Below are 18,505 nucleotides of genomic sequence, written 5' to 3'. Positions count from 1 at the left end.
CATGGAGCAGATCCTCCTGAGAGTCATCATGCAGCACTTGCAGGGCAAGCAGGCGATCAGGCCCAGTCAGCATGGGTTTATGAAAGGCAGGTCATGCCTGACGAACCTGATCTCCTTCTATGACAAAGTGACGCGCTGGGTGGATGAGGGAAAGGCTGTGGATGTGGTCTACCTTGACTTCAGCAAGGCTTTTGACACCGTCTCCCACAGCATTCTCCTCAAGAAACTGGCTGCCCTAGGCTTGGACTGGCGCACGCTTCTTTGGGTTAGAAACTGGCTGGATAGCCGGGCCCAAAGAGTCGTGGTGAATGGAGCCAAGTCCAGTTGGAGGCCAGTCACTAGTGGCGTCCCCCAGGGCTCGGTGCTGGGGCCGGTCCTCTTTAATATCTTCATCGATGATCTGGACGAGGGCATTGAGTGCACCCTCAGTAAGTTTGCAGATGACACCAAGTTAGGTGCGTGTGTCGATCTGCTTGAGGGTAGGAAAGCTCTGCAGGAGGATCTGGATAGGCTGCACCGATGGGCTGAGGTCAACTGCATGAAGTTCAACAAGGCCAAGTGCCGGGTCCTGCACCTGGGGCGCAACAACCCCAAGCAGAGCTACAGGCTGGGAGATGAGCAGTTGGAGAGCTGCCAGGCAGAGAAGGACCTGGGAGTGATGGTGGATAGTCGGCTGAATATGAGCCAGCAGTGTGCTCAGGCGGCCAAGAAGGCCAACAGCATCCTGGCTTGTATCAGGAACAGTGTGACCAGCAGGGCTAGGGAGGTGATCGTCCCCCTGTACTCAGCTCTGGTGAGGCCGCACCTCGAGTACTGTGTTCAGTTTTGGGCCCCTTGCTACAAGAAGGACATCGAGGTGCTCGAAAGAGTCCAGAGAAGGGCGACGAAGCTGGTGAGGGGCCTGGAGAACAAGTCCTACGAGGAGCGGCTGAGGGAGCTGGGCTTGTTCAGCCTGGAGAAGAGGAGGCTCAGGGGCGACCTTATCGCTCTCTATAGGTACCTCAAGGGAGGCTGTAGCGAGGTGGGGGTTGGTCTGTTCTCCCACGTGCCTGGTGACAGGACGAGGGGGAATGGGCTTAAGTTGAGCCAGGGGAGTTTTAGGTTAGATGTTAGGAAGAACTTCTTCACTGAAAGGGTTGTGAGGCATTGGAACAGGCTGCCCAGGGAAGTGGTGGAGTCACCATCCCTGGAAGTCTTCAAAAGACGTTTAGATGTAGAGCTTAGGGATATGGTTTAGTGGGGACTGCTAGCATTAGGTCAGAGGTTGGAGTCGATGATCTTGAGGTCTCTTCCAACCTAGAAATTCTGTGATTCTGTGATTCTGTGTAATGTAGGTGAAAAAAAGCGTTTTCCCTTCCAGGAGGACAAATACAAAGCTGAGACAACAAATACACTCCATATCAACTTAGTTTGCAAAGCTAAACCAGACTTATGACATCATGAATCCTTGCACTGCATAGGGAGAATTCCACACACCAGAATCAATTGCAATCTTTTTTAAAAAATGTATTTTTTTTAATGTGTCCAATAATAAAGAAGTTCTGAAATTCAGAGTGTTCTGCTTTGTGGTTTGTATTTTAAAATGGAATTATCTCTGTTAGCTATTATTACCAGAAGAACATGGCCAACCTTTCTGCAGAGCCAAATTTCCCATCTTGGTACAAGAGGATTCAATACTTACTGTTATTCCAAGCTGTATATAACAGGGGAAATATTGCAGAAGCAAAGAAAAGAGATCTGAGGAGCAGCAGTAATCATCTGGCTCCCAAAATAGATTTTGGCAATATATAGAGCTTAATCATGTATTACTCAGTCAAGCAGCCTAACAAATACTGGAATCCCTGGACTTGCTATTATGTCCAAGATAATTCTGGATACATACCATATTTGATGGTCAAGAAATACGCAATGAAATGCAACCACACAGATGATACTCCACATTCAATTCACCAGAAAATTATTTTTCACACATTTATTACACACATTTTATTACAAACATCACAGTTTAATCTTACACAGTTAAAAAAAAAAAAAAGTAGGAATGCAATGATGTTTTTCAACCTTCTACCCTTCTACCTAATATCCTGAGTTTTCAAAATTAAAGAACTTTGGAGAGAAAAGGACTGAAAAATCTCTTAACTGTAGGGACTTCTATTTTCTTGAAACGAGAACCATAATAACCAGTTTTCATGGGGCTGACTTCTGGTATGTCTCCTCACATCTAACTCATCATGATGTTAAAAACATCAACCCAGTAGTAAATTATATCCTTTGAGTATCTAAAAATACTGTATCATGCCAAAGACCCATGTAGATGAACTCCTCATTAAAAGAACAGGAATGACATAATATAGAAAGGTTGCTAGCTGATGGTTCCCAGTGGGCTCACTGTGAAATAACCCACAGCAAACAGTTTGGGTCACAGCTAAGGCCCACAAATTCAGAATGTTTGGCTTTGCTTATTTTTAAAAAGAAACCAACCAAACCAAACAAATAAATTAACCTTTCTCTGGATTTAAGATAAGTGAGAAAGAAAAATAGACTTCTCTTTAACCTCCATTCCTTCTTCCATATATGAGTTACAGCACTCATCTAAACTTGAAAGTTAAATCAAAATTGTTATCTGTAATAATAAATAAAAAAAGAATCATATTTGGCTGTTCATACTGACATTTAGAAAGTAAAACTTCTCTATCTACCATATTTTGGTAGATTATGACTCTGACAAGTCATAATAGTGTGAGACAACACCTAGAAACATTTACAATTCAAGCTAATAACCAGCATTACTACAGATTTCAAATAAGCAAGAGTACAGGAAAAAAATGAAATAATGGCTGTGGTATCACTGTCAGGGGGCATCTAGATGAACAGATATTCTCCAAGATGAACAAGAGTTGGTTACAGTTATTATGATACGGATGATTTCTGGTTTGGCCTCCTTAGTAATCACCTGATACATCAACATCACAACAGTTTATGAAGCCGCTAAATCAGCGACACCCTCCTGCCTTTTCTGTTCTTTGGTCCCACCATTCATGCATCCCTTGCATTTCTCAGCTTCAAGAGAAAAGCAAACATATACAGTACAGAAACATCAAAATGTTCTACCACCATCTACCTGGATATGTTATACAAAATGTACTGCTATCATTTTTTTGTTTAAGCAAAGACAACAGTTTAGCAGCATTGTGTCTATCTGTAATAACTCAGGAATAGGCACGATCTTCCAAAATAATCTAGGATGACATAAAAATACTATATGTTTTTGTATTTTTTTTGTCATCTATAGCTGGTATACAAGATTGTTCTCCTTTGACAAAATTAGGTGTTTCAAGAAGTAATAAATTATTGTTGGTTACAAAACCGTCTTTCTTTATCCTACCTTGTCATCTGAAACTTTGAAAATTTAAGACAGAAGTAACAGTAAACATGGTGTCATGCAAATATGCTAGATCATGCAATAACACTAATGTAATCCAAGTACAAAAATGCCTCATGAGGTAGAGTAGCATTCAAGTTGTTTGACCTTCTGAATTCTGAGAGAAGGAAGCATTTTCATTAAGTTAAAAAAGCCAATTTTTGCTGCTTATGTAAAAATATTTTCATTCAGGAAGCTTTGGTAAGCTATTTGGATAAAAATAATAATTTAAATCGTAATTGTCAGAACATAAAAAGCTATACTGACCCTAGAGCTCTTTGTTTAGGCTTATGCATCAGTATTTTCCTTCTAGACTTAATACTCAACCAGCCAGGCAGTCTAGGAGTACTTAGGGATTTAGCTGTAACTAACATTTGCTTAACACTTACCCCAAGCCATAGTGTTTGGTATTTAAAACAGGCTAACACTGAAAATTCATTTAAAGGTCCACTTCACTCTGCATTTTTTCACAAATATCTCACTGATTAAAATGATTGAAAATATGGTAAATAAATAAAATAGAATGAACAGTAATCCCCTTATGTTCATTACAAGCTTGTGGCCTGAGATACCCCACATTTTCAGAAATTGTTCAAAACTATAAAAATTCCTGTCAAAGATGATGATAAAAGTCAGTCATCAAAACAGAAAATTTAAGTTATTTCTAAAAGTTTTGATTACCTCCCCACACTAAACACTATTATGTCAAAACATTTTACAACTGAATATTCACAAATTTGATGTACCACTACAAATTTAAAACTGATACGCACTATCAAACCCATTATTAAAAAACAATACATGTACTAGGAGATTTTAAGGAGCAACAAAATTTTGACTGCTATCTTAATAAAAGGATGATATGAACAAACAGTATTTATATTTTAAGATCATTAAGCTATGGAATCCATCTTTTAATTGTAACTCTGTTTATGACAGTTCTAATAGACTCTGAGCAGGGGAAGTCTTTCTTACGCTGGTAGCTGTCCAAACATATTCAAAATGAAGTCATTGTGTTCAAGACATATTATTCTCCGCATATAAGCATTGTCAATCTGACACTTTAATCAAACTCTTCAGTGATAATCAAACAGTGACATGTGGAAGTAACATTTAAATTTCTGATTTAGAGGAAATGAAGCAGGAGTAACCACAACAAAAAAAACAGCCCTTGTTCTTGTGCTTTGTCCAGCACCCTTTCTAAACCTGTAACAAAAGCACTAACCTCTACCTAGAGCAACCACTGTAGCATTATGCATCTGTACATTATCCGTCTCAGGCAAGGAGGATAACATACAGTGGTATCCACCAGGCAGACTAGCCTGACTTGCCTTGTGTTTTGGATTTCCTCTGGCCTGCAGTTCCCATTCTGCTTAGGGATAAGCGGGGTACAGTTACACCGGGGATTTGCAAATGAAACTTCTGTATTATTAACAGGAGATGCATGACTAAATCCCAGTGCATGTAGTAGAAAGCTGTCCTGAGGGTCTGTTCTGTTTTCAGTAGCACATTGATTTTATTTCAAGACCTAAATAAAACTCTTGAAAAATACTGAATTTAAAGCCCAATTTGGGTCCATTTTACCGGGGTAGACCTCTCTTGCAGTGGGACTATAATCCTCAAATACAGGCAAATAAACAAATTCCCTAGACTTTTCCTTCTTTCCACCGAGGCTTTGGCATCAAAATCAGAGAAGAAAAAACAAAATTAGGTTTCATGATATTTCTTTCTGCAGTCAAATAAGTGACAAAGTAATAACATTGATGTAGTGAATGGATGTAGTTTTATGATTTATATTTCTATGGTGAAATAAAAAGGGACATCACTGTATTTCAAAATAAGCAAATCACTGTATATGTAGCTAACCAAAGAACATTATTTTATAGCACATTAGTTCGTCAGGTTTCAGTAGGTGGCACACCATTTGAGAATTACTGGCTAAAACAGTTTCCCAGCTTTAAAGGGCAAAGCGGAGGATGGATACACATTCAGAATTTCACAAGAGAAATTACAAACTATTTTCCAAATGTACAACTGTTACTACTGTAGTAGTCACTGAAATCTCTATCAAAAACTCACAGTTTACCTAATGTGAACAGGAAGGAAAATGACAAAAGTGTTCAGGACAGGTTATCACTTTTTAGGGTCATAAACATTTATTGCAGATAATATTGCTTGAGAAAATTAAGCTCTAGTTTTAGAAATCTATTGTTGGATAACTACATTCCAATTGCTCCCTGTGTTTCAGATGACACATGAACTTTGCCACTATAAAATAAACCTGGTGACAATTTTGGGTTTATTGATATGAAATCCATTGTCAATTTGTTATTACTGAAAACACCATCTGTAGCTGTGTGAGAGGAAGTTAGCCAGTTACTACCGTATCCGAGGCTTTTGCTGACACAGAATTACTGATGATACTTTCTTAGGCTTCCCATTCTTTGAATCAAACTCCCTAGTCATTTAGCGTATTAGTCATTTAACTACCACATGGTAGTTAACATGATAGCTAGACCCAAAGAATCATGAATTTCTTGTGATCCATGTATATTGCACATGCCTGTCTTAAGAGATTCACATTTCCATGTTTTATTATCATTAGATACTAATGTTGCACCTCTCCTATGGAAGCCATAGTCTGTCTTAATTTTTAGGTTAAGGGGTCCGTATAGTAACACTACCTAGCACTGCTTTTAGGGGACATAAGTGTTCTTAGGAATACTACCTACAGTGTTAAATTTGACAGAACAACATATTTTACATAGTGTTATGATGACAATCATATTAAAGTTCACATGGTGTTAAAAAATCCTTATTACAGAGAAGTTTTTGTTTAACAGCAAAGTATCAATACTCTGAAAAAAAAAATAAATAAGCAAAGGAAATGACCTGTCTCTTCCCTGTAATCCTGCAATTAAGGTGCACCTTACCATTTATTAAAGCCAGAATCCCAGAATAATCCTCTGGGTCTGTCATTCAAGCACACCATATAAGAATACCAGCTACTATGATTCTTTCCCCCATCACACTGACATTTCCATTTTCATCCCCGTGTCATTTATGTAAGCCACAAGGAACGGTGGCCATGAATTTTAAAGAGCTCAGGTCACATCAGGGTCTCTTTCTTCTTGATGAGATTTTGAAAGAGGAGGAAGGCTGCATAGTTGAAATTAGCACCCTAAACAATGAACTTAAAAAAATGTGGATCCTATTCCATTTTTCCTCCCTTTTTAAAATTATGCAGCCATTTTGAATGCTGAAATGTCTTCTTAATGGATAAAGATTTTTTTCTACACAATGAACACAGAAAAAAAAAAGAAATTACTTTCATCCTGAAAGACAACATGAATACCAAATTATGAAATACTGTTACAATTACAGACTCCTTCGCAATATATGTGTGTAAATATATTTTAACACTATTTAGAAAGAGTTTATTCAAATTTTATGCTAAACTATTACTACAATTCTGGAAATGCACTGCGTGCAGTGTAAGTACTACCATCTTGCACAGCATGTTATTTGCTTGAACTGTATATGCTTTTGGGACACTTAAAAATGATTTCAGTACTCATCTCTGCCTGAGGTCAAAGCCATGCAAAGAACTGTCAAGAATCATTTATGTTAAGTAAGAACACAGCACAGAGAAAGAATGGATATGAAAATTAAAATATGCAAGAATTTTCTTTCACCTCCAGTTCAATTTTGGAAATTCAGATCCTTCTCTAATAGTTCTCTTTAATTATGGCTCCACCTAACTCGTAAGATGAATCATATGCCTAATAGAGCACATATCTGAAGCATCATTAAAGGAAGGAAAAAAGACAGTCTCAACATCTGTACTAAAAATAGAGATGAAAAATTGGTGTGGAAGTTATTTTCTATGAAGAATGGGACACAAATAATAAGCTTAATATTATAGTAAAATCACTTTGTTCATGTGCTACTTACAGCCTTCATAAATATCTGTTGGTATGTGGACTGCTGCATGTTGGTAAGACGTTTGCCTTCGGAAAACAGGATCTTCTTCAAATACTGGTCTGATTCTCTGGCTGCCAGATTCAGTGTCATTCTTTTCAGGCTTTTTAAAGAAAGACATATGAAGTACAAAGTATTACAATGTATGCTAAAAACAATTCCTCTTTTTACACGACAGACTCATAGACTTTCTCTTATAGCTAAAATTTTGCATTTCTGTATAAACATATTTATTTGCTTCAGGTCCAGAAATGCTTGTGTATAATTCATTATGAATTACAAGTCATCCAATGGAACTCGGTGAAATGAAAATCTGCAAAAGGAAAATGAGAGCCTAACACCTTATAAACCTAATTTCGTAAGCTCATGGAATTTTTACACCCATAACAAAAGGCAACTACATTATCCTTTATTACTTGTAATAATTTGTACTGAATCTTAAATAGTGAATATCTCATTTTTATTTCTTTAGATTATATAGTTAAATCACAAATCTAAAATGATACCAATAATATACATTTCATAAATATATTTTTGAGAAACAGTGAGGCACACGTGAGAGAGACAGGAAATGAAGCCTTTTCATAAGTTCCGATTTTCACACATTTTATTCACTGGTTTATGTTATTAATAAGTTCTGAGGAAATGTCATGTACTATCCTGGCTACAGCTGCCTGGGTGGAAAGGCTCCCAAACACTCAGGTGCTCACCACCACCAGCCTGCCTCAGGTTTCCTTCCTCCCTCACCTGTCTGCACCACTGCTTCTTGATTCCTTCCAATCCACTCAGTCACTTGGACTAGGTTTTAGAAATTTTGTGAAACAAACTTTTTATTTTTTTAAACTCAGCTACAGACCTTGTATGAAGTATGGAAACCAACGAGATAGTGAAAATCAAAGAGAAGAGGGTAGTATCTTTACCTGCCTCAGCTGCAGTTTGAACAGGAGTCTCCATGGCATGAGCAGACTTCCACTTAAATCAATAATGAGTCAGCTATGATACCAAATTATTACTTAGGCCAGCAATTGCAGGCAGTAATACAGATCTTTTTAATACTACAAAGTCATAATTTTTTTAAAATTTAATATACTTGAAAAATAGTGCTGACAAAGAAACATCTATCTGGTGGGCCAGGCACACATACATGGGCTGAGGTTATTCTTTATGTACTTTCACTGTGTCTATTATCCCCTATCAATATAGACAGATGAGTTTCAATTTACCCACAAAATATCTTAATTAAACTTCAGTTTCCTCATCTTCTTCATCACAGGACCATAGAAAAATGTTATTGTAAGTACAGGTTCAAATGCTGCCTGAGGTAAGCAGATGTATTAGATGGGTTTCAGAGGTGGTTTCCTTTGGAAACACTAAGGGCAGAACTCATTCAAACAGTGACATGCACTGATTTCAACAACATAGCAGTCTACATGTGAGTTAATCACCCCAGGCTGCCTTCGTAGTCAATGAAGAGAAATGGGCACTTTTAGAGTACAATTCATCACATCTTAATTAGATACCTATTTTCCCATGACATGACTCGTGTCTTCGCAGTGCCTCCTTCTTTCCATCAACAATAAAGGTAGCTCTAGGGCAATTACCCTAGACGTAAGTGCCTGTAACATAGCTGTCTAGAATTAGGTGAGCTACATATCACAATGCAAGTCTATTAAACTTCCAGAAGAAAAGAAAGCAGGCACTAATTCTGACTACTTTTTTTCTTTACGCAGCATAGCTACCATATCTTATGCTAGGAAGTTAAGCTTGTTACTTATCACTTAACCCAGTTCTGATGGATGAGACAGAAGGGAAGGCACAAGTCTAAACACTTAAAGTACAGGATGATCTTTTTAATTCATGTATATTATGACATTTAATAATCTAAATTGATACAATGCACTAATTACTTAACAACATTATTCTCCTTGGAAAACCTAAGGCAAGATGATGCTGTTTACTTTCCTGCGGGCTATTTTCATTAATAATTCTAGTAGACACATCTACTTGGTGTTTGGAGGTTTGGAGGCTGCCAGAGGATGTCTGAATAGAACACATCCTTATGTAGATGGTTCTAATAAAGTAGTGTTTTACCTTTGGGAAGTGGAGAAAAAAAAACAAAAACAAACAAACAAACAAACAAACAAAAAACAAACAAACAAACAACAAAAAAAAAAAAACAGGAAATGCTTGTACCATGACCATGCAACCTGGAATGTCTTGATCCAGTATGCCACTTGCTTAATTTTACAAGAAGGTGACACCATTACAACTTTGAAGTTTGTAAACTGGAGACAGGATCAGTAATAGTTGGTGTGTTCTATAATTTGAAGTGACACAGCATTATGATGACTTTAGGCATTGTAATTTGGGTCAATTTTTACTTTATTATTATTATTCCTAAAATATTAGACACTATTTATTGATTGATTTATTTCCCAGACCTGGAATGCTGTGCAACATTAAGCAAATTCGGGAGTTCTTTTCACACGTTATCTCTTGGCTCCATGCTGCTCAAGGTAATGAGTTTGTCTAATTCTGCAAATGCAGTCTCAACAATCAATCATTTGTGTAAGAAAATTTCTCTCCTGCCTGCAAACCAATTGATTAAAAAAACCTAACACACTATTTTTGAAATTAGTACCAACAACTGCAATTTCCTGTCACTTTCACGGAACACTTCAGGAAAAAGGAAAAAAAGGGGGGGGGGCATCAAGCCATATTATTACAATTAAATACCATAATCAGTTGGTGTCATAAGATTTTTTTCCAACTGATTTTCCGCAATGAATGCTTAGAGGGAGGGAAAGAAAAAGGGGGTAAACTGTAAGGTCCATAATGTAACATCTTGGACAGAGGTTTTGATACTCCAGTACATTTACATTTTTATTGAAATTTCTGAAGCATCTGAACATTAATCTTTCATCAGTGCTTGGACTTTCATTCTGAGTAACAGATACTAGCATTCAGTCTTTCCTGTAACTTATGTGCTTCAAGTCTATTACCAATGTCTGATTAACTTTGGTGAAGTTGAAAGAACTTAAGTACTCCACCCAAACACCTTGAATTTTCAAATACAAAGTCTATTTCCCATATTTACAACAGCACACATACCAAGTGCCCCCACAGCAATGCCCAGTATAAAGACTGAGATTCTATTCTTCCTACCAATATTCCACAACACCAAAACAAGAACATGCATCTAAAACCTCTTCAATTATTATTATTGTTTTGATTTAAGTGATTCACCTGCTCCACCTGAACTACATTTTATAACAACCTCTGCGACCGTGGTGCAGGACAGGGAATCTACCAAAACTACCTGTAATAACCCAGAAGCTTTTAGGTCCTTGTTGTTGACCTCCTGGAAGTAGTTTGTGATGTACAACTGTGAACTCATGTATATGTCTGCCCCCCAAACCCAGAAAAATCCTCTAAAAGCTCTGTAGTTCCCTTCACATGGCATTAATTTTGCTATTAAATCTAAAGGTGTCTGAAAAAGACCTACAGACAACAGGCAAGTATCAGAAACAATTAAGGTAGTTGCACTCAGTGAACACCTCTTGGCTAGCAACACTAATGCTGTGCAAGGCATTACATATTCAATATTTGTAGTGGAGCCTTCTATATAAAGTAAGAACTATTTAGTTTCCAGCTGTCAAATATATGAGTTATAAGTAAGCTACTTTTATATTAGAAAAAGAAGGATTAGAAAAGATGAAAAAGGAAAACCCCAATGTTAGTAATTGTTTACATCTGGTATTTCTATCAAAAGTCTGACTAGATTGCTGCACTGGTTATTACAATTTTAATAACCATTGAAACTTTGTTTTCAGGAAAGTAGCAAAACACCTGTTTTGGAGGAAAGTAATCTGGTTTGTGAACGCAATTAAAATCCAACTCCAAACAACTTCTCTTTCAAGTCAGAAACTGAAATGCAATCAATATTGGCACAGGAAAGTCCCACATGAAATGGTGACTGAAGATTAATTTTCTATCTGTTCAAACCTGGTCTTCCCTGATTGAATTACGTTGTTACCTACCACTGTCAGTCAGCAAAATAGCTCACTCATTTCTCTGAAAAGAATTTCCAGAAACATTTCTCTGTTCCTTGTAAAGAAGTTAAAAGCCTTTAAGGTCACATTTGTGCAATTTAAATACTTGATTTTTTTTTTTTTTAATCAAGTTTTTTTTTTTTTTCTTCTTTTTTTTCTTTTTCTTGTGTGTCTGCAGCTCTCTCTCAGAATAAAGGGAAAATGACATTACAGATAAGACCCACATGAAATGGATTTTTCTGGAGACATTCCTTGTGATCTTGGCTAAATCACTTATGGCATGATCTAACATAAAATGGAGGTTATCTTCCATTCTGTGATTCCACCTGTGATTTTATAAACCAAATACATACTTGAAATAATGCAACTGCTCTCTCAAGGGCTTTGTGAACATAAACTACTTTATGTTTATATGGCAACTGGAAGCTTTATGCCAAGAAGTATCACAGAAAGATGCTGCATTAAATGAAAATGAAACAAAACCAGTTCTAGGAATTTAGACATAGCTTAGCTGCCCATTTCACTGCACCTAAATGTATCCCAACTCTTTTTCACAGCATTCAGTTACTTTTTTATCATCATAGAATCACAGAATGGTTTGGGCCGGAAGGGACCTTAAAACCCATCCAGTTCCAACACTCCTGCCATGGGCAGGAACACCTCCCACCAGACCAGATTGCTCCAGAACCCATGCAACCATCATAGCAATACCATCATATATGAAAATAAGTGGAATTCATATCTATACTAGTACATTTTCATTTAGTGGAAAAACACTGTCTTACTGTAGAAATTAGAATTATTTTCTCTATAAATATAAAACACTTTTTTTATCTGCTTCTTTTAGCTGCTTAAAACTGAAGATCAGAAAATAGCTTTCATTCATTAATGCAACCAGTGAAACAAACAAACAAACAAAAAGCTAAATAAAACCTTCAGTTGTTTTCTGAAGGCAGACTGTTTTCAGAAATGTACAAGTTGCTGAAAGCATCAAAGCAGTTTTAGCAGCAGAACAACAGAACAGGAAGTAGATTTCCTTTTGATAATTGCTGAACAGACATCCAGCAAGAAACAAAGGCATCTGCTTTTCATTGTTATGTCAAATAGAAAGGAATTCTTTGCTAGTATTTTGGACTGACCTAGCATCTAGGGAATGTGTTTTGCATAAACCTCAGTCTGTACATATCAATGACATTTTAGAGAATGAATGTAGAGATGGAATTAGAATTGTTATGGGTCCAGAGAAGACAGAATTCTTCTTTTGTCATTCCCTTTTCTCTTTCCTTATAGATTTCCAAGTTTTTATCTTCATCTCTAGGATTTTGATCCTTCTTGATTTCTGAATATCTGTTTAAATTTCTACACAAAATTTTAAACAGTAGAGTCTTGCTGCCTGTCCTTTTTGTCCAATCACAGATCTATGCTTTAGAAATACTCTCATATTGTCTCTTCATTCAGCTATTGCTCCCCTCACTTAAAACTGTTTTTGCATTTCCCCAATAACATAATCCAACACAAGTATATATGCTCTCCCTGTAATGTTGCTTTAAAAAGGCCCATTAAAAAGTTGCAGCTGGGGCTGATGCTGAGAGTAAAGTGGAGAGTAAAATATGAAGTTGCTTGAATCACCAGCAATATGCCTACAAAAAGGAAAGGATGGAAACTGCCTTTCTACGGATATGACACTGAAATTCATTTGGAAAAGGCAGGTAGAATACATTTCCAACAGCTACAAAATTCCCAATAGCATTTTAGGGAATTTAGTAACTGCATTGCTTTCTGAAAACGTTTTTTTCATCCATTTCCTTTCAATATATGTGATTTTCCAGATGTGGGTAAACTGACAAATGGAATTTAGGTGATTGTGACATAACTGCAAACAGTTTCCTTCATTTTTGTTTGTATGTCAGTGGGTGACTGCAGTCTTTATGCGGCTACATTAAGATTTTAAATAAACTGTCATCCTTCTTTCTACTCCAGGCTCCTAATGACAGAACTCTACCAAGAGTTATAGAAAGAAAACGTTTGGCTTCTTAACTTAAAGATTCTTACTCTTTCTGTTAGACAACAGAGGTGTTAAACATAATATACAGGGCCTGGGTGACATAAGATGTAGAAAAATATTTTCGTTTGGAAATGCTAGTATGTCATGATCAAGGATAATTTATTTAGAATGTACAGAGTGCTTTAAATGTGGTTATTGGATACAAGTAAGAAAATGAATGGAACTCTGGACTGAGTGCTTACCTCTTTAAAAAAAATGTATTTATTTTATAGCAGTCATTTTATTTTCAGCATTCTGCCACCTGAATAATTTAGCATGTACCAAACTCAGAGTCAAACTAATTAAAAAACATTTATTTGCCTCTTTAGTTATTTCTCTGAATGCATATTATCCTTTGTTGATAATCATTTCTATATATCTTCTCACAGACTTGTCCCTGTATACTCTTCTTCTAAAAAACAAAACAAACAAAAAAAACTGTTCTTTTTTATGGGCAGTTAAAAACCTGCTTTATGCATTCACTTATCAGACATTCATGGTTTGCAGTTCCTGATGAGAAAAATATTATATATACTAATCATAGTAGTGTTTCCCTTTTCTTTGTATCTCAACCTACTCACCAAACTGATTGCATCATGAAATATATGGTTTCTTGAATAAATGAATCCTTGATGTAATTCATTTAATGTAATTCATAAGGGCTGGGAAATTCTGGCCCTGCAGTAGCAGAACTGTGAATCCCATTATAAAGGATCAGATGAAAATGATCATTGGTTGTTGTTTTTTTTTTCTAATTTGTTCATTTGGAGAGAGTTTAAAAACAAAGTTTTTCAAATTCAACTGCCTGAAAGAGCTAATATTCAATCTACATGTATGAGTGTGCCTTAAATAACTGTGACTCAGGGAATTCTAGTTTCTTAATGATAATAAAACTATTTTCTTCGTTTCTGATTACATGTAGTATTTTTAAGACATAAGAAATCATTTGGCAATAAGCTAAAAAAAAATCCTAGAATGAAAAAACAAACAAACAAAAAAAAAAAAAAACAACAAACAGTTATAAAGGATATGAACAGTTAATGAAAATTATAACAGCAATTTCTAATGGTTATACCTGCATTTTATCACCCCTGTTGTCAAGATAAACTTTAAAAGGACTGAAGGACTGATACACTATTTTACTTAGAATCATATCCATAGGACTTATTCTTGCACAAAGCATTAAATAAAACTTCTCTAAAATTTTGCAAGCAGGAAAATGAAAGAGTCAGCCTGTTTTCAACATGATAATCCCAAGCATGTCACCGTACATGTGCTTGTGATTTAAAAAGGCAGAGAGATTCTATTTTGTAAGTGCCCTAACAAGTTGAGGCTAGGGAGACTAGAGCAGGCAGCAGGATGAGGGACTGAAAATCTGAAGTCACCCAAGTATATCAGCAATTAACAGGATTTATTTTAAAGAGACCTATGCAGTCAGCTTTTCTTTCCTAAAACTGACAATTTTTTATGTTGAAATCTTGATTTCTTATTTAATAATCAAAATGCAATTGAAAGTTATGTTATGTTCTCATTGTTACAGATTACAGCTGATTTTCACCTCAAAGACAGCTCTTGTAACATCAATATGTAAAAATTAATTTATCCCATCTCCAATATTCTCTTTAACTACAAGGGCAGGCAAAATTAAATACATATTTTAAACATTTAGGCACATAAGACGTTTATCTTCCTAAAGATGTGTGACCTTTTTTATTTTCTTTTATTTTTCCTCCAGTCATGAGGAATCTCAGCCAGTGTTTCAAGGATGATGGAGAGCTGCCTCATAATGACATCAGCACCCTTGGATCAATCCCATCTGATCCCATGGATCATCCCAACTGAACTTTGACCTTGCTAATTCTATCCCTGCAGGCTCAGGCAACACCTCCATACCCCTCCTGGGTAGCATATCCTGGTCATGAGTTCAGGGGTCATTATGTGTAAACCCATCTGAAACTCTCAAATTTACCTGGTTCTCTTCTATATGGGGTGATGCTCTAAGAAAACTCAGGGATTTAGGACCATCGTGGTCACTAGGAGTGATTTTCCTGCCATCATTAAGGTATGGTGTATTGGGTGTAACTATTTGCTTCAGCCCTCGACTGGTCTGACCTTGGCTGCAGCTTGACTGGACAAGATGATGTCATTAGACACCACGAGGAATATAACTATATATGTATGAGGAATATAAATATATATGTATTGTCATGTTAATATAAAAGCACATCTTAACTGATTCAAATGTTACAAGCAGTACAGAAAAGACACAGTGATTTTTTAAAAAAATTCATAGCCTCATTCAAATCATTGTACTCACATCCCATTAGAGTACCAACAGTAATAAAAGCAGAAAAAATAATAAATGAAAATAAACAACGCATATTGATTGTAGCCAAAAGTCCTGCAAAATACCTGATCATCTACAGTTCCAAGACCATAATGCATTCTGAATAATTTAGATTTTTTATATAACATCCAAACTAGGCACTATTCTACTTTTATTGGAATAAATTGCACTATCTTTCAGCACCCCCACATCTGATTAAAGGTAATATCCCTCGAGAATAAGAACTGTTAAATCATCTTAATTCTTCATCAGGAATTAGTCATAATACCCACTGACTGTGAACATTTAATTAATCTGATTTTTTCATCCGATGCAGTTGTCTTTGCCATGCTTTGCTAAGCCATTGACTGATCCGGTTTCACAGCACATTCTTATCTTCATTATACTGGTTGGAGTCCAGATTTTGTACATCTCACAGCATATCAATTGGTTGTTGCTCCTTCTTCTTAATTTGTCAGTCTTCTGTGTCAATAACAACATTAACAAAAGTAAAGCCCTCTTTGAGAAGGAGGTTGGACTGCATGACCTCCAGAATTCCTCCTAATCTAATTTTTTCTCTGATTCTCTGAGTTAAGACTAATGGGGCTCTAAATGCTATACAAACATCACTCACTAATTCATGCCCACATAAATATAATGCAGCTTTTCACTAATTAAATGCCAGCTGTATCTATGTAGATAAAAAGTGTTAGGTAACACAAAGCCACAGACTGACCTCTGAGTTACATACATGTATGGACCACAGACTTCCCCTGCAGACTCAATAAAGTCATAATGCAGTTATATCTGCAAGTATAGATGGATTTAAAAAATGTTAGTATGGTGAAAACTTAAAAATGCAACAAATAAGAATGACATTCATAGAGACTGGGAGGAATTTTAGAAGGGCATTCTGTCCAAGAAGAGAAGCACATCAGAAAAAAAGATGAAATGAGAAAAAGAAAAAAAAAAAATAAGGAAGAAGAAACAGGTCAGCTTTCAGATATTGCAAGAACTCACAGAAACTGTCAGCCAAGGAAAATACCTTTGTAAAGGGTCAGCTGAAGCCAAATTCAAAAGTTTTAATATCTGGACAAATGTGATTCCTTGCTGGATTAAAATAACATTACCAGCAATACATACTGAAAAGGAGAGCTGCAGGATTAGCTGTAATTCACCTCTTCACACACCAACACTCAAAGTCTAGAAGGCAGAAGGCAACTGAAGAAGCAGAAGCAGAGGTGACCCTTTGCAGCCAGGTGGGCAAGAAGTGCTTCTGAACCAAAACCCCAGATTATTTCCTATTCAGCCCAAGTTTCAAAAGACGTGATAAAGGTGCAGAACTGCAGTGTAAATGACCTTGCATAAAACAAGAGGCTTCAAACTCTTGTCTGTAGCTGCTTAGCCGTATTTATGGCAAGTAAAGGAAACTAGGGGCTTAATGTAGAGAACTGCAGAACAGATTAACACTGGATACAATAAGAAAACCTTACACTTCATAGAATAGAATGATCATCATCTTATACATATCTAAAAATGAAATGCTTTATACTAGCTATAGTTACATTCTTCAATCTACTATTTTTTCATCCATTCTCCAAAGATAATGGGGACATTATCTTTGTGTGTGGAAATGCCAGGCAATGTGATCTGGCCTTCTGCAGATGGTTTTGACTACCTCAGAAAAACTGTCTTTTGCAGAGTCAGGAGCAAGGCAAAACAGCTGAAGAACTGCACTGCAGATAACTCAAACCACAGGGAACTCTCTGAAGACCCCACAACAGTGCAATGCATGTATTATTTCCTGTACGTGGATATATTCATGATGATAAACTACTCTGAAGGTACCTCCAAGTAAGCCAATATGGTGTTATATCTCCAAGTAATGTAGTGTTTCAGGACTTCTGAGGAAAGTAAGGTTATATATTAATCTCCTGATCAATTAATAATAACTGTATATTTCCAGAATGGGGAATTTAGTGTGTCTCCATTCTCCAATATACAAACTCATTATTAAAGACAATTTTGTAATAATAATAGCTCCTTGTCTCAGACATAAAAATGATGAAGAGCTAATTTAGCCATTTGTTTCATTTGACATTATAAGTAAGCAGTAGACCAGCAGAAGCCACAGGGGACACAGCTATCAGCGCATTTTATTTTTTCCTTTTTTTACACCTCTCAAATTTGTAAACATGACTTAAAGCTTTTGTGATTTAGTTATCTTGATTCTTAATACTTACTAAAATACTGTAAGTGCTCTATTACAGGTTTATTGATATAACTTGCAGCTTTCAAGTTCTGTTTTTGCCTTCAGTCGCCCATATAAAAATATCAGATTAAGGCTTTTTTGTTTGTTTTGGACCACTTAAAAAAAATAAATAAATCAATGTGACCAGCACATTTAAAGGTGACATGTCAAAATGCTCTCACAGCATTGTTATCTAGAATTCGGCAACACAGAGCTCAACAGAAATCACTACTTCCAATGCTATAAACACTCCATAACAAATTCAGATTTGTGAGTTGCTGTTATTTACCAATAAACAATTACGCTGCATTCACTGTAATTGTTAGCAGTCATGCATTTGATATTAGTATGAAATATCCTCAAGGAAGCAATTTTCCGTTAAACTGATGAATCACTGCCTTGAGGGCTGAATTTTGATCTGTGATGTGAC

At 36.2% G+C, this 18,505-nt stretch overlaps 1 protein-coding gene across 4 annotated transcripts in view; it reads right to left on the bottom strand.

Annotated features, from left to right (window-relative positions):
• The window catches only part of CACNA2D1 (calcium voltage-gated channel auxiliary subunit alpha2delta 1), a 427,875-nt gene that overhangs the window by 165,232 nt on the left and 244,138 nt on the right, over window positions 1-18,505 (bottom strand). For all 4 annotated transcript variants that reach the window (XM_032190143.1, XM_032190125.1, XM_032190134.1 and 1 more), the window contains exon 6: window positions 7,376-7,505. In XM_032190143.1, the coding sequence (XP_032046034.1) occupies window positions 7,376-7,505 (130 nt within the window). The remainder of the gene's footprint in view (window positions 1-7,375; window positions 7,506-18,505) is intronic.

This window comes from Aythya fuligula, chromosome 1, assembly GCF_009819795.1.
Source record: "Aythya fuligula isolate bAytFul2 chromosome 1, bAytFul2.pri, whole genome shotgun sequence".
In the NCBI taxonomy this organism is placed as follows: Eukaryota; Metazoa; Chordata; class Aves; order Anseriformes; family Anatidae; genus Aythya; species Aythya fuligula.
This window is presented reverse-complemented; position numbering and strand designations above follow the sequence as displayed.